The 25,159-nt window shown below is 34.1% G+C and overlaps 1 protein-coding gene across 2 annotated transcripts in view; it reads right to left on the bottom strand.

Annotated features, from left to right (window-relative positions):
* LOC111054892 (lachesin) overlaps positions 1–25,159 on the bottom strand; it is a 172,576-nt gene that overhangs the window by 5,434 nt on the left and 141,983 nt on the right. Inside the window, exons 6-8 of one of the 2 annotated variants that reach the window (XM_039421078.1) lie at positions 18,706–18,999; positions 9,050–9,109; positions 6,243–6,320 (exon numbers count right to left, since the gene is read on the bottom strand). In XM_039421078.1, the coding sequence (XP_039277012.1) occupies positions 6,243–6,320; positions 9,050–9,109; positions 18,706–18,999 (432 nt within the window). The remainder of the gene's footprint in view (positions 1–6,242; positions 6,321–9,049; positions 9,110–18,705; positions 19,000–25,159) is intronic. The other variant, XM_039421079.1, reaches the window with a different exon arrangement.

Raw genomic sequence — 25,159 nt, 5'->3', positions numbered from 1 at the left:
TTAGTATAGTGATATGAAGCTTGTAATAATTTTAGGATACATAAATTGAAACATAATAATTAAACATAAATTTCATATATTGATCAAATGTCTGGTTGAGGTATTGAATTTAGTTGGTTAAATGACTACTCTATATGCTTCCTCATCTGAGCTTAGACCTTCTAACCTATTACAATGTAAGTTTTTAAAATAGAGATGCTTCCCATGTTATTTAAATGGTGTCACTTTTCCTCCTGTAAAGCGGTTTTTTTACACGCCTCACATACGTAGAGTGAATCTTGCACTGAATCAACGGTGTTGAGGTTATAAATTTTGTAACTGCGTGCGTGGACGCTAAGTATACACCAGACTGATTGGTTCACTACAAGATTCAATACAATTGTCAGAATCGCAGGAGGCCTAAACGCTCGCTCACCCTTGATTCTTCTTATGACAGATTGTATGGTGATGAAATTTTTATAGGTAGTGTAGCGATCGCTAAACACTGAATACGGATACTTTAAAATTATTACCTGTGATGAAAGAGCATACAAAATCATACAGGTCGAGCAAAAATCCCGATGTAGATAATTTACGGGACTGCGTCTCTAATAAGTTCCGAAGATTAAGATAGGGTACAAGGACCAGATATCGTTCGGAATGTATTTCGAGAACAGAGTCTTTTCGGGTTTTGAGCTCTATTGTAGGAAATTATATGATCTCCGGCTGCATCTGCTGTACAGTTGATGTATTCGCTCCTAAGTCGAAGTTGGTAACAGATAAAAGCTGATATATGAGCAGGTAAGGACAGAGAATAAATACCTCGATCTGACCCCACACTATACATCCACTTAGACCTGTTCCAATATCCAGCTTAATTCAATTATTTCAATGATCGTATTCGATCGGTTCTTGACAGTATAGAACGTATCAGACACAACAATTGACAGGCTTAAGAAATAATCGAACTCAGAAGACGAATTAACAAAATAGGAATATATTATAATAAAATATATAATCATACAGTGCAGATTCAAAATTTGTACAATTCTTAAAACTGCTTAATCTTCTAGACATAGTTCCTCTTATACAATGTACATGTGCTAGCGTATATGATAAGGCAAGTTTGTTGTTTGATAACAGATTAACATATGATGTTTTCAAACGATCACCTTTTTGGTGCTATTTCTATGCACTATGATTGGCTTAGGCTTGCCAAAGAGATTCAATCACCATGTGGTTCATTTGAAACAATAATTAATGATTTAATATTTTTATACAATTCTTATTATGTTTGAGACTGTTATAATTAATTTCTGCTGCTCTTATCAATAATATAATGTTCATGTTATGACCTAGTTAGTTACAATAATACCTGACATTATAATATAATTTCTTAAATAATAAATAATTTCAACAATAATACATACATTTTATTTTTTATTCGAAATTCTTGGTCCTTTATTGATAGTTTTTTACTTTTTAGAAATTTAATAATATTATAGCTTGCATGAATCTGGCATGACATTTTACAATATGTTGAATCAGTCAGCTGTGTTTGAGCTGCTTTAAAAACATCTGATCAATAGTAAACAAAGTGTAACCTCAAAATTCAATGAGTAATTCAATAAACGATTCGTGCTCAATTTACAGAATAATTATAATTTTATTAAATAATTCTTTAGAAAATATGCAGTACAGAACGGTACTCTTATCTGATATACAGTTACTGATAAGGAAGCTTTATCGCTCGGTCGCTAACTATTCCTTTAGCAAATTCTTTCATTTTAAGAAGGGTAATCACAATTTTTCTCTCTTCTCATGAGGTTTATTTAGAAAATTCATCACACTCCCTAGGGAGTTTTCCTGTTTTTTAGTACCGAGAGCGAAAAAGTGACACTTTAGTATTATGTTTCAGGGAGTAAAGTTAGTACTTTAGACAGTAGGTGGAGGAAAAATGTATAATTGTTGTTTCATCCATCTGCGGTTCAAGGAGCCTTTTTAAATTCTAAGAAGTGACTATAATTTATTATATTCTTCTTATCAGGTAACTTAGAATCGGTACATATATGTTAGAACAGGATGAACATGTAAATGTCCATCAAATTTTTATGTAATAAAAAACCTAAACTTTACATTCGGCTGATAAGTTTTAGTGAAAGAAATTCACAAAATACACGATCAACATAAAGTTGCTTATAATTGTAAATGGAGAAGCCTTTTCAAACTTTTGACTGAATTCAATTGAGAAATAGTAATTAGGGAGGAACATCTGCCGCTTCAGACTTCTACCTTCTCGTTATGAAGAACAATAAATCAAGCTCGGTTTCCAATACTAATTATCAGCAAATTATATTCAGTGATAAACGTGAATTATGAGAGTCACAGTCTCGGCGTCTTCACCCTTTCTTGCTCAGTGTTTCCTCTACCAATTCAGCAATCTTTGATATTCCTTCCTCTAACCATTCAATTTCCCCTTAAGCATTCGTTCACCTCTACACAATCTTGTTTGACTTCTTATTCTTATTTGTCTCCCTCTTCAGCCTCCAACCCTCCCCCTGCCCCTCATCCTCCTACTCTTTATCCACAATCTTCTTCATCGTAGGAGAATGGGTTATTTCGAGAGAAGTAACCTTTTGCTCTGATCTTCTAGATTTCTGGGGTTACTCATATTAACCTCACTCCAATGATTTAAGTATGTGTTTGTCTTTTTTATAAGATTTCAACTGACAAATTATAATTATTACATCCATCTTTCAGTTCAACTTATTAGTTCGGACTTTATTCACAAATAAAAATCGACGAGGAATAATCTATTCTCCGTTAATTTTCACATTTCAAAATAGCTTCATAGAAGATATGTCATAATTCTGTGGTTTTTGATCAATGATGTTCCCCATTGACGTTTCACCTAATGCTACATTATCTATAATTTTCCAACCTTCTGTCTTATCATGAGAATTTAGGAATTATCATAATTGAATACCACTCTTTCCAGTTTCTTAACCAATTAACTCGAATATGAGGCGTTGTGATGATGAACAAACATGTAAAAGGCAATGAAATAGAATAAACAATAGACAATGAAAAATGGATTTTATACCCAGAGCATAGACTAACGTAGTATCATCGAAGCTGCAGAGAAATATCTCACTTGATAACTAGAAAAAATCAGCCTCAACTGAAGTACAGTACGTTTGGTACTATTGGTCATAGCCATTGAAAAATTGATCATTCCCACGAAGAGTGGGACTCGAAGAGAGAACTCAATTCACTGTGCAATAAACTTCATATAAAAAAGAGTTTGGTTTAATATGTCAGCTAATCCATTAGAATCCATTTGAATTGACTGATGAGAATCACATCAATCATTTAAAAACCATTTCATCAGCGTTTGATGCGTCCATTATTTGGGAGAAGTGATATGAACATTAAAAAATTACAGCTTTTGAAATCATTAGTGACTTCAGTTCAAGGATTCCACTGAGTTATAAACAAACGAATTTCAAGTTCCTATGCAGTAATTAAGATGAGTATAGAGTTGAGAAAAATCAGAAAGAAAAATATGGACAAATAGAATTTGAGTTTTATTTACCGAGAGAATCATGATAGTATGAACGTGTTGTACGATTATATACATTATCGAACTACTGTCGTTGATAGGTTTGTTCAACATGTTTGTCAAAGCAATATGTAGAGCGCCAACAAAGTATCCTGAACTTTAAAAGTTCGACCGAATCCATACTTTCATTCACTGGAGAAAGCTATAGCAAACAAACAATATTCCATACTTGTCCAAACTCGACACTGGCGAAATTGTTTAGCATTGTTGTGGATGTAAATAACGCCGGAATTAATCTGCTAACCAACAATGCAGCGGAGTCACACTGTTGACAGCGTCGCTTCGAGAGTTGGACGGACTTTGCCAGTCAAATATCGAAGGAATTCTGCTGCCTACAAATTTATTCGCTTTGGATATTAGCTGTGCTCAGGTTGGAGGGATGAGGGACAGTGAAGGGTAGCCTTGATTGGTGGAGGTTGGTGGAGTTGGCAAAGGGGGATTCTAGGGCATGTAAGGAGTGGAAAAGGGAAGCATTGGAACACATCTGCGGCTCCCAAATCTCAGTAGTTGCTGGCACACAGATGGCGCTACTTGCGCTCGCTCGCCGGAATTTCAAATGAACACTCCAATTAATGCTAAGTGCACAAATCCCCATGTTTCTTTCAATAACGGCGAGGAGGTGTTTGGAGGTTATGGCCATGTTAAGCTTGCTGGATTAGTCAAGTAGGCCTATACTTGAAAACTGACATGAGGAGGATCGGAACAAGGTGCTGGGGATGAATTATCTTGACTAGTCAAGTTCACTTGAAAAATACTCAATAGGCTACTGAAATATTTCTTCTGTCCGCAGTTGAAAGGTTAAGATTTGTGTGACACGATAAATTATTGTTAATAACAAGTAACATGAATCAATCATCAAAACATATTACTAACTATACAGAAAAAATTGTCTTCTCAACAATAACTGCTATTCAACCAGCAATGTTGACAGTTGAAAGTAAACCTCAGTACAGATCTTTTCCCGTTTTTAGTCTCCAGTAAAGAGAACTGCCTCTCTCAAAAACAGTTTCCAGTCACAAATATCACCGTAATTCAACAAATATCACCGAATTCAACTGATTCACCCTCATATAATCTCAGAGATGCCTGATCATCTCAATTCTTATAACCACCTATCTATGCTACTCAATCAACCATTTCCATGTTAGATCCATAATTTTATAGGTGAGTAAAGGTAGCTTTATTCATTCATTGACCAAAATAAAACAGTGGATTGTTGGATTTCTAGTAATTCATTGAATTACTTGAATAAGTATTATTTGATGAGTATGATTTTTATGTTATTTAAATTGGGTGATTCCTGTTCAATGATTGTCATTCAATTAGGCTAGTATGGATTTGGTGCATTATGCATGGAATTTCTTCCTCCAATGGAATTATGTCACTGGACAGGAATATCATGAATGCAGTACTATGAGACATTTTCTATCTCAATCAGGTATTGCATAGAAATATCTTCAATTATGATGTTATATGGAACGCAAAAATTAGAGTAGAATAAAATAGAAGTATCATCCTACAGTGCCTCCTCCTTGGAATTCTCAATAATGTGATGACAAGTGATAGAATTACATCAACAAATTAAAAGAGCAATAATACACGTCAGTTTAGATTTGATATTGAAATAGACGTCAATTTAGATTTGATATTGAAATCATCATAGTTCATGATAACTACTCTACACTTCTGTGAATCTTGTTTTGGAGTATTATAGCCTATTCTCATCACAACGATCCCATCATGACCAATTCACAGATCTGATAGCAGAAAGCCACATTTATTTGCGGGTGGTAAAGTATACCAATAAAACTTGAAGTGCTACTAACAAGCTTGAGGGATGCAAGTTGAAGCTTTGTGGTCGGGGCTGCTTGCTTCTAACCACTAATTTGAGGTTATCCGCTAGACCCTTTTCACCCCTCCCAACCCCCTGCCAGTCCCATTACTAGTCATTTTACATTATTTGAACTTGAGAAGGCCACAAGTTTCAAACCAATGTCTTTCTGAATAGACTGGATCGCGGCACTAGCTTCTAATCTCGGTTTCAATCTGGCATTGAGGGCAGCTGGTTATTATATTGTTTGGGCCAAGCAATTGAATAAAGTTCTCTAGAGTATCAATTAATTATATCCCAATTAAATTCAAGTTGATGTCTCAATCCGCCAAGGATAGAAAATTAATATTATTGCAATAGATTGGGAAGTGATTTGCAGAGTGTTTTGAGTCGTATCTGATACGAATAGAACTTTCTGAAATCAAATCAAGTTCTATTCTCTTGAATAGTTCTTGAAAAAGTGTCATGAGAAAAGCATCTAAGTTCATGAATAAGCAAATTATTGGTTATAATGATTAGCAACTTCCATTGAGATAAAATGTAATTTGAAAGGTTTATTAGTAATGAGTTGATGGCGATATTGGATTGATGTACAATTATTATTATCAATGGAAATTAATGTTCGGGATCTCTGAAAACAAGCAAGATCTCTCAACTGAGATCTAAGAATTGAATGAAACAGTTATAGCAAATACATAAAAGAACAAAACAGATTAAAAAATTTCTAAAACCATATAAAATTTGATATTGCTGAATACTCAATTATAATTGTCCTTAATTATCTAAAATCTATATGAAAGTGTTGCTCACCTTTCCGTCCTTTTTCTTCTCTGTGAGAGTTTTTATGACTTGGTATCGTGTTGTCCGATTTCTCTTCCAGTTGCGGATCTGAAAATATTTGTTCATGGAGGATCAAGAATGCCATTTTATTGAATCAAAAAACAGAAACAAGTTAATCCCTCTTACAGAGTTCGATCAAAACAATAGGAAATTTGAATTTTGAGAAGAAACTACATTGTTATGATCGAATAGGAATGAGAATCTTATGATATGACACATAATTAATTAATAAAAGGAGATACAATTTGGAAATTATTGATTAGAATCAAATCGTATTGATTATATTTCTTTCTCACAGTACAGTACTAAATTAGAATTTCATCGTTACATCCTTCCAGTAAAAATACCGAAATAGACAAAAAAGAAGGTTCCTGCATTTATCAAGGTTGCATCACGGTTTTATTTGTTCGAGTCCTTAATGATGCAATTCATTATTATTTTTTGATAAATTACTGTCAAAATAATGAGTGCACATCATTTTGCACCCATATACTAGTAAGTCTAGCATGCTTGACCCCCATAACAGGATTCAACATGATTAATGCGGGCGGAGCGTCGTGTCTTGAAGCCGATAGATGGCGTTGGAAGCCAATGCTGTTAATTGGATTTGTATGGATGTGGTACACCGCTTGCACTCCCTTCTGTCAAATCAATTAACGACAATCAACAGACCTATTCGTCTCGATTGGAGGATTAATAATACTAATTGTAGCGGCTTTCCTCCCTCACTAATCCTCTCACAGCTTGGAGAACCAAAATCCCCCACTTAATCGAATTAAGATATTGGAAGCCTCTTAGCTGTATCGTTTCCATTGAATTCATCCCATTTTCAACTACTAATTATCTGTACTGAGAGAGTCATCTCCTCAGCAATTCCAAGAATTTATTCCAATTCGTGTTCAATACTTGAGTGTGAGCAACAAAATTACATGGAGAAGAAATAAGTGAATTTTGATCTTCGTAGAATAGATTGATGGAAATCAGATACGTATTTCATTGATGTGGAACAATGAATGATGATACAGGTAAAGCATATAATATGAATGTCATTTGCCGTAATGTCATCCAATTCTAAACCAACTGAACTACGACTCTGATGTATTCTACGAATTCAATAATTAGAGAGTCTTAGATAATGTTTTCAATTTGGCAGAAAGATAATTATCACAATTTGGAATGCTTTCTATTGAGAAGAATAGTATTCTCAGGTAGAGAATAGATTTAATTCGATGAATTAAACACATTCTTTTTTGTGAGGATTCACAGATTATTACATAGAGAGAAAAATACACAATGATTATTCATATTTTTCCATATTCGAGGCCTTCTTCACTCATCTTAAAAGCTAAAGGATTGTGAGAAAAATGTATCCTTTTATTTCATATTCGAGGTCATCTAAAAAGCAATGAATTTCCAACTTTTGAAAGCAATGAAGGAAAGCTATTTAAAATTGTAATTTTATCATAATACAGTATTATTTCATACCTTTCTTATGGTACTAGTCTACTCAAAATATTGATACATCAACCCTAATATTATTCCTTACATTCAATTGGCATTTGACAATCCCACAAGATTGAGAAAATAAACTTATCTTAATTTATTCCACTGCTATCTATGGTTATTGGTTTTAGACAGACATTAAAGAATCTAGTGGAATGAAAGGTATCATAGCATGTTTTCCCAGTCAAGTTCTATGTTTTGTCTTGTGAGCGATCTGCTTCGTAGAGATACTGGAGTATACTGTACACTGGTATCGTAAATTATGGAACAGGGTTGAGGGTGTCTTGGGATAGAGGTCATCAATTTCAATATTCAAAGCGATCTGGTCACAAGACAAACAACAAGTTGCAACTTTTGAAGTGTGGTATCAGGTAACATGGGACTTGGCTAAGCTGTAACCAGCCAACCACTATACAAGTTGTTTCGAGAGCATCCTAGTGAATTTTCAGTTTATCACTCATTAGTATAGGGAACAGACTTTAAACATGCCAAGCTGCGTATTTTATCAGTTTAATATACGTGTTAACACTCAAGAATTCATTGCCACCTTTCGACTTCTCGCTAATTAATTGAATGAATATGATATTATGATGAATAATTATGACAAGGTAGTATGATGAATTCTATAATATAAAGAAAACATCTAGATATAGTTGCTTAATAATGTGGTCTGACATCCAAAATAATCAAGAATATGATTTTGCATTACAGATTACACAATGAAGAGACAAAATAAGATGTATGAGAGATACATATTTCAAGAATAAAGATATTATATAATTTATATCGCTTTCAGCTAAATAATGATACATCGAAAATTTGAGAATGAATAGAAAAATTATATAATTCAGTATACAGTTCTAAGTAGTGAATTTAGATCTCGATACAAAAATGTAGTAAGCATTTTCTTCCATTTTCAGCTGAGAATTTGACAAAAATAAAAGAATTAATAGTATAAGAATATATACACTAGGCCATAGAATATGCGAACTTGAAAAGTCTTAGAATATGTGTTTGGTCAAATTCGAATCTGCATGAATGTCAGCAATCAAAAATATAAATAAATATAAATATGTGACCATGGAATAGTGATAGAATTGACACAATAAACAATTCAACTGTATAAAAACAATAATATAACAATCAATATACACGGTACAATCAATAAGTAGTTGGAAAGCATTTGAAAGTTAGGCAGAGCATAAGTTGAAGCTGAAGAGAGGGGAAAGGATGGTCATGCGGGTGAATGTGCGTGCGTGCAACAGACAACATACCTAGTGTTTGTGGAAGTTCCGAGGTTGTCGGGGCGGGAGAGGTCGACGGTGGAGCGGACGCTTGACAGAAAGAAAAGAGAGAAAATGTGAAGTCAGTGAAGAGACAAAGCAAGACAGAAGTACAGTGACTATAGGAGACAGAGAGGTCAACGAGCCGTCAGTCAGCAATATTTGGCAAAATCGACATTAGCAAGCCATTCAAATTCTACTAGATTGCATTCAACTTGACAAACATAGAATATGATGTGTGATCTTGTGTTTGCCAAGCTCCATTAAATCTGGCAGAATTTAAAAGGACGGCAAAAACCTGTACCTCCAAAAATCGATGTGTGCGTAACTGGCTTTAAGCCTATTGCTAATTTAGATTTTGCCAAATGTTGCTAACATGAAGATTTATGGGAACTAATTTTCAAAACTTTTAAAAATTTCCACTTGAAAATTTAATTACAGATTTCATTCAAATGGCACTTTTGGATCCTTTATAGATGAAATTGTTTCCTTATTTTTCGACAATATTCGTACAGAGGAATTTTGATAAATTATTAAACTAATTTGCTGTCGGGTAGCCTGCTCATTCGATTCGAATATCCAAGCCAAGATTTTTATATTAATTTGGTATTTCATCTTCTATTCTTGTTATGGCAATTCAATGCTCCATTTAAGTGAGAATTATTTTTATTCAAATGGCTTTTCATACTCTCACACATGAAAATAAAGTTACAGTACAAAAGGTGAAGAGTTGTTTTTAGAATGTTCCTGAGGTGACTGCATAAGGATTTATTATTATAGCTATGCTATTGGAAAATATGATAGAAAAATATTTCAATTCGAATTAATGAATTGATGAATCCTACTAATGCAATAGCATAAGATTGAAAATTCAAAAATTGAAATTCTACCACCGACAAAGCGATTGCCCAATTTTGGAAACGAGACTCGTGACGAGACTGAGTTTATAGTCACTGTAGACAGAAGAAGTGAAAAGTGCAATAAGCCGCATGGTGACGACTCAACGCATAGCAGTGAGTCCAATACAAATAGTCAGTCAACAACAATACAAGGCAAGTCATGAATGTTTCAAGCAATTACGTAAATCCATTTCGATTACTCAGTCACATATTTGTCAAATAATATAAATTTTCAAAAACTGATGTTAAGTTATAGTAATTTTTCAATCACCAGGTTACTTTAAAACAATATTTTACAAATTTGAAGTTATTTCATAGCATGAGCTTATAAATATTTTAATTGAAACAATTTCTCTGGGTTTCACACCCTCGCACCCTCTGCACTAATACACAAAGACTGCTCCATTATGCTTCACTTGAGAATTCAGTAGCAAAGAATCATTCCATCTTATTAACCACAGTTGATAGTGTTATCTATCATGAAGATACAAAATGAACGTTTCTACATTTTTTCGATAAATTTCTTGATGAGCTTGTAACTCTAAGAAGTTAAGATCCTACATCTTATTCGATGGTGAAAGCCGTAAAACCTATGTGCAGAGCCTATCTAGATGATGATTATATTCTGAAGCAAGGAAGCATTATTTGATTTATGATGTCAGATACATTTCAGTTTTTCACAATATTCATTTAAGGAATGTAGATGAGGCTCTGAAATCTACTTCCTGTCAAATAAATTGTCAATTTGGGATTGCATACTTTGTTCAGAAGTATATATTTGAATATTTTCATCACAATCTATAGAAATCTCCATTTAGTCTAGTGACGAGGTAGTGGAGAAAGGTCATTTGGGGAATTAATTCCGAACATGCTAAATTTGTTGTGCAATGATTCTGGAGCATTGGGCAGCTTAAGTAATATACGAAACGTTGACCTTCTAGTCCTGGAGCTCTTTATAGTGTGCCCCAAAAACCTTGGATTTTCAGCTCCTTTTCCAGTTTTATCCGATTCTCGCAAAATCATGCCATCGGACGCCTTTTTATTAGATAATGAAATTTTGAATAATTCCGAGCTCTCTATATTCATTGAGTGATGACTCATAATTTTTCAAAAACAGGTAAATTTTCCGGAAAAATGAAATTTGGAGGAAATTCCGTCTTCAATCAAGACTATATAACTATACTATATATCTTCCGATTTTCACTATTTGAATTCATGATTCAATGAATTTATCATTTATCCCTCTGGGAGTAAATCATGTGCTGTACAACCTGAGGCGAGGTAGACCATTCTATCTCAAATAGTTTTCCAGGTACACCCTGTAAAAATTTGCCTCGCATTTGACCAGTTGGTTTCCATGTTTCCAGTTTCCACTTCTTGGTGGTGGTATTAATTAAATGAGCATCTAGCGCGGGAGAACGTATACTGTGCAGATTAACTGGACAATAAAGATTATAAAACATAAAAAAAGTTTGAATTATTTGACTTGACATTTCGAAGGTCTTTAAATGAGCTATCACTCTTATACGAAACATTATTTCTGTAAACTAATAAAAGGCGAAATATAAATCTATGAGGTGGAATTTTTTTAATTTCTGGCTTTGTATGAGAATTATTTCTTGAAAAACAGATACAATAAAATGTTATATGGCATCAATCGTAAATCTATTCATCCTTGAAACGATGAAATCGAAGTCAGCTCAATTGACTTGATTTGGTGCCGAGATATACCTATTTAACGAAACCATTGCAGTTTCAAACTTCGGTTTGGTCTAGGGGGGAAAGCAAGTTGGGGACTTTGTGGTTCCAGGCTATGTACTATGTATACTAACACTGCAAAATTCAGCTTTCCCGCAGTTTGTTACGCAAAATCCTGTTTTTTTCTGGATTGTCTGGGCTAATATTAAGGAAATATTGGACAATTACGATTTTCCGATTAAGCATAGTTATTGTTAAATCATTCTTTCTCGTGGAATACTCGATATGGAAAATTCAAGATTCTAGAGATTTTTCTCCTTCTTCCATCCCAAAAACGATTCTATTCATACGATTACTAATTATTGAAAGTTACAGTTGCATAAAAAAAGACGAATTACATTTCCACTAATAATTAATCCCATACTATTAAACGAGCAACTTCTGTTTATATGTTTAAATTTTTCTTTTTAGGGAAAATTGCTTATACATAAATAATTGATTTGAATATACATAAATATTGAGAATATTAGGTTAAAATTATAATTCTGGGGAGAATTATAAGGGGTTTTAATTAATTCATTTTGGGAAGAATCCTAAGGAGGGGGACCCCGTAGAGATTACGAAACTTCCTCCTATTAAATTAATTTTAGGCTTTAACCTGGGGAGTATATTCAATTTTATAGGTAAATTTAGTTTATATAATTGGAATCTCGGTTTTTTCTAAACCTTATATTCAAATATGATTTTAAATTGCAAATTTAAAGGTGAATGTGTTTTCTAAGGGATTTATATTCAAAAAATTAATATTATAGGAAATACTATTAAATTTAGAATAGGAAAAGATTTAGCTGTATTGTTCTTAAAATTTTTCTTTTTAGGGAAAATTGCTTATACATAAATAATTGATTTGAATATACATAAATATTGAGAATATTAGGTTAAAATTATAATTCTGGGGAGAATTATAAGGGGTTTTAATTAATTCATTTTGGGAAGAATCCTAAGGAGGGGGACCCCGTAGAGATTACGAAACTTCCTCCTATTAATTAATTTTAGGCTTTAACCTGGGGAGTATATTCAATTTTATAGGTAAATTTAGTTTATATAATTGGAATCTCGGTTTTTTCTAAACCTTATATTCAAATATGATTTTAAATTGCAAATTTAAAGGTGAATGTGTTTTCTAAGGGATTTATATTCAAAAAATTAATATTATAGGAAATACTATTAAATTTAGAATAGGAAAAGATTTAGCTGTATTGTTCTTAAAATTTTTCTTTTTAGGGAAAATTGCTTATACATAAATAATTGATTTGAATATACATAAATATTGAGAATATTAGGTTAAAATTATAATTCTGGGGAGAATTATAAGGGGTTTTAATTAATTCATTTTGGGAAGAATCCTAAGGAGGGGGACCCCGTAGAGATTACGAAACTTCCTCCTATTAAATTAATTTTAGGCTTTAACCTGGGGAGTATATTCAATTTTATAGGTAAATTTAGTTTATATAATTGGAATCTCGGTTTTTTCTAAACCTTATATTCAAATATGATTTTAAATTGCAAATTTAAAGGTGAATGTGTTTTCTAAGGGATTTATATTCAAAAAATTAATATTATAGGAAATACTATTAAATTTAGAATAGGAAAAGATTAAGCTGTATTCATGGAAATGAATGAGCGAGTTCATGTGTGTGGGACTGTGTCAAATTTATGACTCAGCTGTTGAACTTTTAACTAATTCAATCAGGTACTTAGTGCCGGTTGCAGAAAAGCCGGGTTGTTTCCAATCCTGATTAATTCCAGTAGATCCATCTTTTTGAAATGGTCTTCTCTGATTTGGTTCACGTGAAGTTAATCAGGATTAAAATTTAACCCGCTTTTGTGCAGCTGGGCCTTTGTGAGGGAAATTTTTGCATTCCTCTGGGAATTAATCTCAATTTACTGATTGGATAGAACATCTCTGTATGAATGTTATTATAATTTCTTCTTTCGTAATGAACTTTTTATGCTTTTGTACTCCAGAGCGAAGCTCGGTCCCCGATATTAACCTCTAATTTGAGACTGATACATGATAGGCAATTATTCTCAAACTAAAAAGAATTTCATGCTCCACAAGCTTGGTTGGGTCGAATTCATCTTGAACTATTCGTCTATATCAAGAGGCTACTGAAAAAGTAAAAATGAAAAATATTTTCATATCCTTGATTTTTTGGAAAGAGCGAATCGATTTAAAAAAAATACTTTTTCATGAATTGAAAATAGATTTCGCTCTACAAATTGAGACCAAAGTTTTCAAAATGAGTACGTCAGAATATAAAATAAGTCATTTTTTGTGTGATGAAATATAGGCTGAAGTACAATCAAGGATCAATTTTTCATTTATCGACCGAACTCGACTTATGATACGGTACGTGAAAGTTATTAGTGTTTGAAATTTTGATCCTTGAGGTCCATTCACTAGGAAATACTGAAATCATGTGTATCCAACAGGTGATTCTAATCGTACATGGTTTCGGAAACCTATATCATTGTCCAAAATCGAGAACAATAAAGTTTATAATGATGAATTCATTGGAAATTGGGTGTTTTTCGAAATACAAAGAACATTGTCAACAGAGCACCAGTAAATCGATTCGAGATGAAACTGTCTACTGTATGAAACTGTCTTAGGTTGTAGAGCACAAAATTTCGCCGAGAGGGATTTTGAATGATAAATTCAAATTGTGAAAATCGGAGGATATAGTCGATGAAAAACGGATATCCTCCTACATTTGGTTTATCTCCGAAAGCTTGACCCGTTCTTGAAACATTGTAACTCGAAAGTCAATAAAGAAAGAAAGCACCGGATTATTACATTTTAATCTAATTTTGTTCCATCTAAATGGTAGGGAGAGTGTTTTTTCTTCGTCCGAAGGCTTGGTTTGGCGAAAATCACAGAAAACTGGAAAAGGATAACTGTCCAATACTTCAGAACAGTTGCACTAGAAAATCAGCGAGTTCGGAGATTTATCCAACAAAAAGTACCAGGTGACTAGACAAATTTGAAATTGTTGGGGTACATTCAAATAGATAGACACAAAAAACCACTTGTATCAGGTAAATTTGACAGTGCATTATTTTTTATTCAAAACATTCTGCTATCACACCGATTCGTGTACACAAGATAAACCTCAGTATAAACGTTGTTCTAACATAAACTCAATTTTAAGAGGTAAACTGCAACGGTCTCCATAAATAATCCCCCAAACTAATTAGGTACATCTGTGAGTTGCCTAATAATAGTGGGATGGAAAGTAACGAGGGTACTCAGGCTCCATTCGTGGTAATCAAGCTCCAGGACACACGCTCTCACACTGGCACACACACACACACAAGTCATCTCCATTGAAGAATATTAATGCTATTCTGTGTTTTTGGGGTGCACGCCACGGACGGACGGCGGTTTGCCGTCTGCAGTGATTAAAAATCACGGACCATTGTTCTCGACTGAGGGACAACCTGATCCACCGATATTAATAACTTTCTTTGGCGCAGTCGAGTTTTAATCCTGAAATACGGCTCGTGCTCGTTCCATTCCTCTCTCGCCATTTTTTCGGTTAAATTACTGCAACATTTTCGAAACTGTCCGCTCACCACAAAACAAAATCGACACTCTATCCATCGAATTCCGAAATCACCATCCGGTGATAACACATACAGAATTTGGATTGTGAATATTGATGAACTGTTTGAATACTATGGTGTTGGGAATGGGAATGTAGACAAAGAAGAATCATTTCAATACAAGAGCTAGATAGAACTGCATAGGACTTTGATACTTCCAAATTAATTTTCTCTTCAAATATATGATCTCAGTTGAATCTATTAAATGTCTTTTGTTCCGCATGAATCTGTTCTTCTTGTGCATTACTGAATAGTATTTATAATTATTACTTGCTCCGCTCTCTAAAGAACAGATGCTAAAGATCCTTGTGATTGATACTCACTGATAGAAAAATTGAATGGAATGAAAATCCCTAACAGAGATTTGAATCTAAATTTAAATCTATTTCCATTCCCTGCCTGAAGACCACGAAAATTTCATTTCGCCCTCGCTACCTCTGACCTCGATTATATAATAATTAATATAATAAAATTATTTTATGTAATATAATTTTATATAATAATTTTGATTTATATTTGGAATAGATGGATGAATAATACTAGTTAATTGACTTCAAAAAAAAAGATGCAAACAGATAAATTCTCAAAGAGATTTTATATTATTAATCACATACATAAATTATACATAGAATAAGTTTTTTTTAAGAAGTATGTAGTACAGTTTATATTCGTTCATATAAATTAACCTACTCAAATATATGCTCGTGTACTGTAGTAGGTGTATACTCATTTTATACTCAATACTCAATCGCCCTATTATTGGAACAGTAACATTGATTAGCTGCGTATGAGTAACCGCGTCTTCTGCTGTTTCAATACACAAGTCACATAAAATCAAGTTAATAGTTGAAAGTTGACTTTAGCTTTAAGCGCACACATGCATTATTGACCGCACGATATTAGGACGAGTCAATCCGTTCCGTGCTAAGAAGTGCGCGTCTATATGCAATTTTAGGATTTAGGAGAAGTAGTGGGAGAGTGTTAAAAATATTCACTCCGAATTCAAAATGATTATAAAGATTCTCCAAAAAAATGAAGAATTTCATAGTTGATATGCCTCAAACAATTTTCAATTGTCGGTTTCAATGTTGTATCCATTGCATTTTTGTAGCTACTGGGGAACAAATGGATATGGATGTATTTTTATCGTATTTATGATAATATGTTATTCATAATTCTGTCACAATAAAATACTCCCGGAGGATAGGCGAGAATCTCGAACTATTTGAGAGGAAAAGCACATTCGGATTGTCTGAACATGAAGGTTGCTTTTCTGGTGGGAACTGTGCTTTGTAGTGACTTTCTATGTAGGTAGTCGCATTCAATTCCCTCAGCATTTGGAATGTCGATCGTCTTCGCCTATGGGAAGCAGAGCGAAGTGAGATATCCTGTTACAGTAATGCTGCACGCGTTACTATGTCAATCCTCTTGCAACCAGAAAGAAACATATCACTCAATAAACAGATCCCTGACAACGAAAATAAAGTATCGTGAAAGCTGACGTAGGCTTTTCTTCCATTGAATCATTGAACTCGGTAATTCAGAATATCATTTCAACTCGGTTGGAATTACAACAGATCTAGTATCAATGTGATAATGAAGCTTTTCATATTTTTCTATTGTTGTCTGGTGTAATAAAGGGTATTCTCTGAGTACCAACATAAACGCGATTTCAAGTACACTCTTATCATTCTTTAAAGATGTACGTAGTGTATGCCATATGCCATATTATATAGTATCGTCTCTTCTTAATTAGAAGTAACACTGATCTTCCTTGTCATAGGGCGCTAGAAAGGAACGCTCCCATTTTAGAATGAATATTGATAATAGATTCTCAAAAGCTGTCTTAAAACTGATATTGCGTAGTCTATGGATGTTTTGAAACGATTTTCTCCGTCTTGAAACAAGGTAATCTGGATTCGATTCTTCCCTACTCTCCTCTTAAAAATGTTGTGTGGCGCATCTCAAATCTACTTATAAACAAAGATCTGAGCCAGCTGGTGACAGGACAATATTGCTGGAGACATGCGAGGTCTGCTATCTCTTCATAGTGAGAATCATCTTATCATTAATAAAACCAACAGTTGCCAACAGTTTGCAATTCGATAATCAAATTTTCTCGAATTTCGTGCTTATTTTCAATTCTAGCTGAAAATGTTACTGAACTTTAATAGTACAGATTTTCATGCTCAATCTTTACCCCTCGAATTTTTCTGTTTAAATTGTATCTGAAGCCTGATAATTGGGAATCTGAAATCAAACTTTGCATAGATGGGGTGGAGCTCCTGAAATTTTTACAGATATGGGACTTGTGGCAGTTGATAGAGATTATCAATGACTATTCTAGGTATGAATTTAATCAAAATCGTTGGAGCCGTTTCCGAGAGAATCGCGAAAAACCCTGCTTTTCACAACATTTTCTCTATCTTAGCCGCCATCTTGAATTGCATTTGATCGAAATTGTTCGTGTCGGATCCTTATATTGTAAGGACCTTAAGTTCCAAATTTCAAGTCATTCCGTTAATTGGGAGATGAGATATCGTGTACACAGACGCACATACACTCATACACACACACACACACACACACACACACACACACACACACACACACACACACACACACACACACACACACACACACACATAAAGACCAATACCCAAAAACCACTTTTTTGGACTCAGGGGACCTTGAAACGTATAGAAATTTAGAAATTGGGTTACCTTAATTTTTTTCGGAGAGCAATACTTTCCTTACCTATGGTAATAAGGCAAGGAAAGTGAAAATGTGTTATTACTTCATGTAACTGCAACAAATCACTAGAAAATTATCATTATCATGCAAGTTATTTCCCGGTTATTTATACCTTCAGTTTAGTAGTGGATGAATATTCAAGTTTACTGTGATGCCAGCAGTAAGGTAAGACTGACATTAATCCTTAAGGCGAATCAGCAGAGAAAAAGTTGTGATACCAGCCCTATAGATAGCCTCTATTTTCTTCTCATTTCATATTCCACATGGTAACAACGCACCATCGTTATTATAGTACTATTCAATAACAAAATTCCCATGTTGTCAAATTTGTATTAATTTTATTATGTATTTCTAAGTTGTTGTAAATTTTTTATTCTTGCCAATAAAACATCTCATTTCATAAAAAAATACCATTGTTTTTCATGAATGAGGGATCCGTTAGTATATATTTTTCACGAAATTGATACTCCACATGAAAATAACCCATCCATGCTACGGTGGTATTAACATGAAACCAATGTTTTTGCTTGAATAAGCGATCCTTAAGCCTATATTTTCCGCTAATTGCAAACTCCACACCATCTCAAATAATTGTTATTCAAACTCTCCAAGATAGGATATACTCACTGTATAGTCTGATGGTGCCGTCGGTCTCACCACGCGGGTTCTTGGCAACGCACTTGTAAGTGCCGTAGTCGCTCTCCTCCGTTTTGTAGATGGTGAGCTGCATGTGCGTCTTGTAGGCGGGCGACCCGACGCGCGACTGCGTGTGATACTTGTTGTTGTCGTGGATCATGTGACCATCGTCGCGCGTCCAGTAGTTGAGGGAGGTGGGGTGGGCCTCCGTGTGACACTCCAGGGTCACGTTGTAGCCCAGCGGAGCGCCCACCAACTGGTGCGGGATCCACAGCATCGGAGGAACTGCACATTTCAAAATTACCAGATTAGGTTTTCCTCAATCAAATTCATTGTTCAGAACACGAATAATATAAATCATAGAAATTCGATAGGACTACATAATTATTATAAAACTCAAAATCTGAACTCTAAAGCAAGATTTTATACTGAATTATTTTATCACTGGATATTAAATAAAATTCTTATATTATACCAAATATATGGTATTATAATACTGCCAGGGAGACATAATTCAGTAGAAAGCTATTTGAGAGATGAATTTGTTATGAAAGTGAGAAGAAGAATAGATGATAGAATAATGAATAAACATCAAACAGTTATAATAATCACTATGATAGTGGAATGTTTCAGATTATTTGTATCGAGGAAAAATGCTCTAATAAATACTCTCATTGAGCCACAAATAGATACGCATAACTAATAATAATAGTAATACTGAGTGACCTGGCTGGCTCAGGTCTGATGTCAGAGTTTTCAGGTCGCACCAGATTTATTTGCCATACAATAAATACATATTCAAAGCATAATAAAAGAAAATACATAATTTCATAATCAAAAATATAAAATACTGTAATAGAATAAAAATGAAGCATAAATACCAAAATCATAATTAGATACTTTTAATGTGTAATTTGGCAACACCAGCTAAAGGAATTCAGCCTTGCCCGCTGGTGATAGTACCAGAATACCAGTACTTCAAAACGTGTCCATTTGAAACACAGAAGTGGCCCGAGAAAAATATCTTGCCAAAATTGGGATCCGGACCGCTGGTTTACAAAGCCAGCATAATCACACGACTACGGCACAGAATACAACATAGAAGGTTTCTCTGACTACGGCCACTCCTTAAGCATTTATAACTATTACAAAGGGAAAACTCATTAATATTACCATATCAAGTCAACTCAATTACTTACCTATGTTAGACCCATGCACCACGAGCAGTATGCGCATTTCATTTTTCATTGACTGACACTTTATTATTATATCTGTATTTGTACAGGAACAGTAAGATACAGATGAAATAGATAGCGCATAAGTATGTTCGCACTTTTAGAGTACGATTACACATCATATCTTCACAAACATCCCATTTGAAATTGAATTGATGTCTACATTATAAAATATACATCTGAATAGCCAAATCAAAATATGAACCCAGGGATCCACTATGTACCCTACTGAACTCATTTGACTGAATTCTATGTAACGGGATAAGAGTGAGGGGAAACACTAGTATCATTTCAATAACACAAAAAATGGAAAACAAATACAAGAGCAATTAACTTGATATGCGGTGTTTATTTGCTTTTCGTGTAAGCACCGCTGTACACCCAACAATAATTCCTACTATTGTGAGATTTACTCCAAACTGTCAGTATGGGTTAAAATCGGGAAGCATTGGTGTTATTGGTAGGGAATAATGACAGAATGAAGTGAATCTAACATGAACAAGCGAGTCACATTGCGCTTCGTTATTACACACAGACAACAACAACATACCCCAATCTAGTTATTACTGTGCTTACGAACCCTTGTTTCAACAATCTTGTTGACCCTAATTTCAATTTTGGAGTAACGTGAGCGACAACTGAATCCTTGTGATACTCGTTGTATGAGTTTCGTAAGCTGTAGTTTTGAATAGGCCTAGCTCACCTCATGGTTAAGGGTATTTATTAAGTGGGAGATCAACAGCATTATGAGACAACCATTTTCACCCTCTTTTCTAGTAATTCAAATACGCAACATTTTTGGAATGTTTTATAAGATCCAGGAAACATCCAAGAACTATTCTATCAAAATACTCAACAAGTTTTAGTCTCAATTTTTGATAGTCAAGTCAATCATGAGGACACATCAGCATGTTGTTTAATGTTGCATGTTGAAACGTGTATTAGTCTAGCAACATTATGAAACAACAAATTTACGCCCTTTTTTCATCTTGAAAATAAAATGCAATACATTCATGAAAATATGCAAACATGCTGTTACATGTTGCATGATCGAACAATAGTCTTTTGTTACGTATTGCATGATGGAACATCGTGATGCGCTTGTTAGTGGCGCATAAGTCAGTACACACCTTGATAATCAAAGTGATTGAGTTGACTTGATATTATAGTAATAATTCAGTCTTGCTCTTTTAGTTATGCATTTATGCACAAATGCTGTTACATGTTGCATGATGAAACATTAGTATGTTGTTACATGTTGCATGCTCATATATCAAGTTGTTGTTCAATGTTGCATGTTGACACAGTAGCATTTTGGTACTTCTTGCATGGTGACACATGTACATTAGTTTGACAATATTATGAAACAACCATTTTTGTTCTTTTTCCATCATCCACACATGTAATTACCAATACGTTTTCTTGAAAAACATTCGAGAAGTTACATCTTCCACCAAGAGAATACGTGGCTGCAGTACATAGTACAATGATAAGAATCCACTCTCCCACTTCCACTCGAATATAGGAGTGATTGGAAACCACATAAAATGAACAACTTTTGTCCTTGACATTTTTTCTTTACAGATCGTTTCCATTGTGAACAGAAAGCATTGGTAATTCATTTTCTTCAAGTAATTGAAATTACAAATTTAGCTTCTGAAACTTGCTCATTCCAATCAGGTAAGTGGAACATTGTAGAATTGTTTGAGTGCTTTTATATTGAAACAAATTATTTAAACACCTTTTACTCAAGAATCAAGAATAAAAAAATTTATCAACTTGACAGCATGAGAGGTTGAGGATTAGGAATCAAACAAGCCAGTAACTGAGGCCTCTGATATAGCCAGCCAGATAACTGGAACCACCTTCACACTTTGTTAAAGTTTACTTGTGAGCGCGGCAACTTTCTCTTCGCGAATCCCACACTTTTATCTACGTGACTTACATGAGACTAAACACATTCTTTGATGCGCCAAAATTTCTCCACAAGAAAAACTTTTGATTCGACCCGACCCCTCACAAAAGCCCTCTCCATACAAACTCAACACACGTCGTCCCCCCTCCAAAAGTCAAAAGTCGCAAAACGCTTATCGATAAATCATTATAAATACTCATAGTGGGGAAAAGTCAGACTTCGAAAGCATGTAGAGATGTATGAAGTTGGATTTTTGGTCTCAAATTTAGTTTTAGAATACTTTGTACAATTCATTACATCGCATCATTTATTGTCGGATTGTCATTGAATGATACAAATAGACTTCATGATAAGAATTATTCCTTCATAGACAAAAATATGAGAAATTAGAATATGATTTTGTATCGCTGATATGATTCGCTGTGTAATGTAATTACACATATATAATCATTGCATTGCAATAGGGTCTTTCTAAATGATGAACCCATTTTCAAAAATTGGTATTTATTAAAGTAACAATGCAAAATGGAGAACTTTTATACCAATGGAAAGAGAAAGTTTCAAAGTTTTTTTTAATACCTTACAAGTGTACAATGTGACCTACGGCTGCTGCACGGCAAACATCTACGCAGAAGCCAAACTCGTCCCACACGCGAGAAAGCGTATCTGGTGTTATTGAGTGCACGGCAGCAGTGATACGGTTCCGCAGATCGTGCAGCAGCCGGAGACCATATTGAACACTTGTAAGGTATTAAGAAAATTTGAAACTTTCTCTTTCTATTGGTATAAAATTTGTCCATTTTGCATTCTCACTTTGATAAATACCAATTTTTGAAAATGGGTCTATCATTTAGAAAGGCCATATTTCTGTAAACATTTCCAAATGATTTCATGCATACTTTATCAACCATTTACGAATCTCAACCGTTACAAATATGTGCATTGAATATTGTTTCAATGCTATTTAATTGATATTGTAGAGAATCATTAACGATGAGGAACATGAATTGTTTTCTCTAGTTACCTGTTTCTATAGAAAGAGACACTATTCAATAAATGTTTTCACATTTTAAATTAAGTTCAATAAAATGTAGATAACTCGATTTTGAATCGTCGATGATCATTCTCGAATGTTAATAAGGATTAAATTATTATTGCACCTTCACTTTTAGGAATTGATTGATTGAGTACTTTATTTATGTAGATTACAATATATTCTGGCTTATACACTTATATACAATAGCTTACAATACAGCAAAATTATAGATGAATTTACAAAATATAAATTAGGAAAATAATTATTGGGCTGTATATAACATGAAAAAAGCAATTTGTAATAACTATAGATAAAGTAGATAATATTGTTATGCATCTACATAAATTGGCGGAGCTTTGGACATTTCAATGTCCATTCTTCGGAAAGAATATTCGAAGTATTCTTCCTACTAACTCTCTACCAAAACGTTAATTTCATTAATTCAACTGAGGATTTATTTTAAAATGAAAATATTGTATAAGTTTCAATTAATATGAAGATTTAAGAGACAAAAAAAATTAATAAAGTAAAATTATTATATAAGTAAGTAAGATCTCTTTAAGGATACCCAATAATCGAACTACTATTTATTTACAGCTTTAAAGTATTTTCTCCGGTTCTAGTATGTGAAGCATCTATTCTCCTACCTTCAGAGACAAATTTGAAATCATCTTTAAAATAGTTCGGATTTCCGTATTTCATGACGTTGGAGAGAGTAGACGAAACGTAGACTATAATTTTGGCAACGCTGTAGTTTATCATTCAGAGTGACTTGCATATGGTTAAGAACAGAATTACAATACATTAAATGTGGGAAGATGAGAGATTGAACCAATAATAATCCAATGTTTCTAGGGAGGATATCGTGCATTTTCTTCAATGTGAATGTGAGATATTAGTGAGAATGTGAATGTGAGATTAGTCGAATGTGAGAGAATTAGGAATGTGAGAGATTAGTCGTTGAAGACGTAGACCAAATTTAGTTTTATTTATTCATTCTAGGATTTATTTAACAGTCACATTGTTAGGCTTTTGTGTATCACATAGATTTCAATTGTTTCTCAACTGGAAACGTTATTAGGGTGGAAAATTTCCGTTTGAAGTTCATAAAGACGAAAATTTGTTGAAATGATAATCTCCTTGTGTTAGACAACACCCTTCAATAGTTTTCCCTTATATAAGACAGTAATAAATTGGAGAAATTGTGGATAATTTGAACATTGATCATCCCAGAAACTAATGTCCACTCCCAGTAACATATCAAAGATATTTTAACTCTCGTTGCTCATCCTTGTTGGAGCATTAATTTGATGTATTCATTATCGGTTATCCATTCAAGAGGAATGAATCAATAGCATTCATAATCAATGATGCATAGTATCCAAGCAGTAATCGAACGGCAATCATGACACCCTTTCAATGATTCATTGAGCTCTATAACACAGCTTTACCTTCTTGCAAAGGACTCCCCACCAACAAAAGCCATACGAATTTACCAGTGCCAACAGTTTCCTCAGATTTTTCAGAGTCTGTTTGAAAAATTCCGTTTGTAGCTTGTCAAGATATCGGATCACCTTGTTTTATAAGACACTCCTTTAATTTATAGCAAATTTATAATTTCATGATCAAAATCTGGAAATATTTTGTGTCAAAATCAGCAACTATATTCAAACCATTCAAGAATGAAATCTCTGACAGGTAGAGAAGATGGGTTCTGACCTAGTTGACATTGATCTTTCTTCGACTCAACTTCAGACTCCCTTCAATCATTTCCCCAGTCATAACCAAAAGCTAATGAATCACTGGCAGCTTTTCTGGAACTATATTCCAGGCTTAGATACTCTCATTCGAGTTGAGGAACGATGAAGGCTGGCCCAGTTGAGACTGTGACCTGCGTATATTGTGTGGCACGGGGAAGCCTACGCACAACAATGAACTGAGGCCTAACAAAACAGCACGGGTTGCAGAATCGGAAAGAACTCGTAGACGCAGAGGAGATTAATCATCGGCTCTCGCTCGCTGTGAACCGGTAGCGGAAGAAATTTAATGCTCCATCTTTTATGAGGCTTTTTAATGGTTATTAATGGGTAAAGCTTTTGTTTGGTAATATGACATTACGCCGCGACGTTGCTGCGTCAACGGAGAGAGTCACGTCGCGAGCTCCTGATGAATGGTGCATACAGCGCTCAATTATCGCTCTTGTTTCATCTCTTTCCTGCTCTCTTACTCTCTTTCACCTGGCCAAGGAGGGAGCACAAA

This window comes from Nilaparvata lugens, chromosome 2 (genome assembly GCF_014356525.2).
Source record: "Nilaparvata lugens isolate BPH chromosome 2, ASM1435652v1, whole genome shotgun sequence".
NCBI classification, from domain to species: Eukaryota; Metazoa; Arthropoda; class Insecta; order Hemiptera; family Delphacidae; genus Nilaparvata; species Nilaparvata lugens.
The sequence above is the reverse complement of the archived record's forward strand: the minus strand, read 5'-3'. Positions and strand labels throughout refer to the sequence as shown.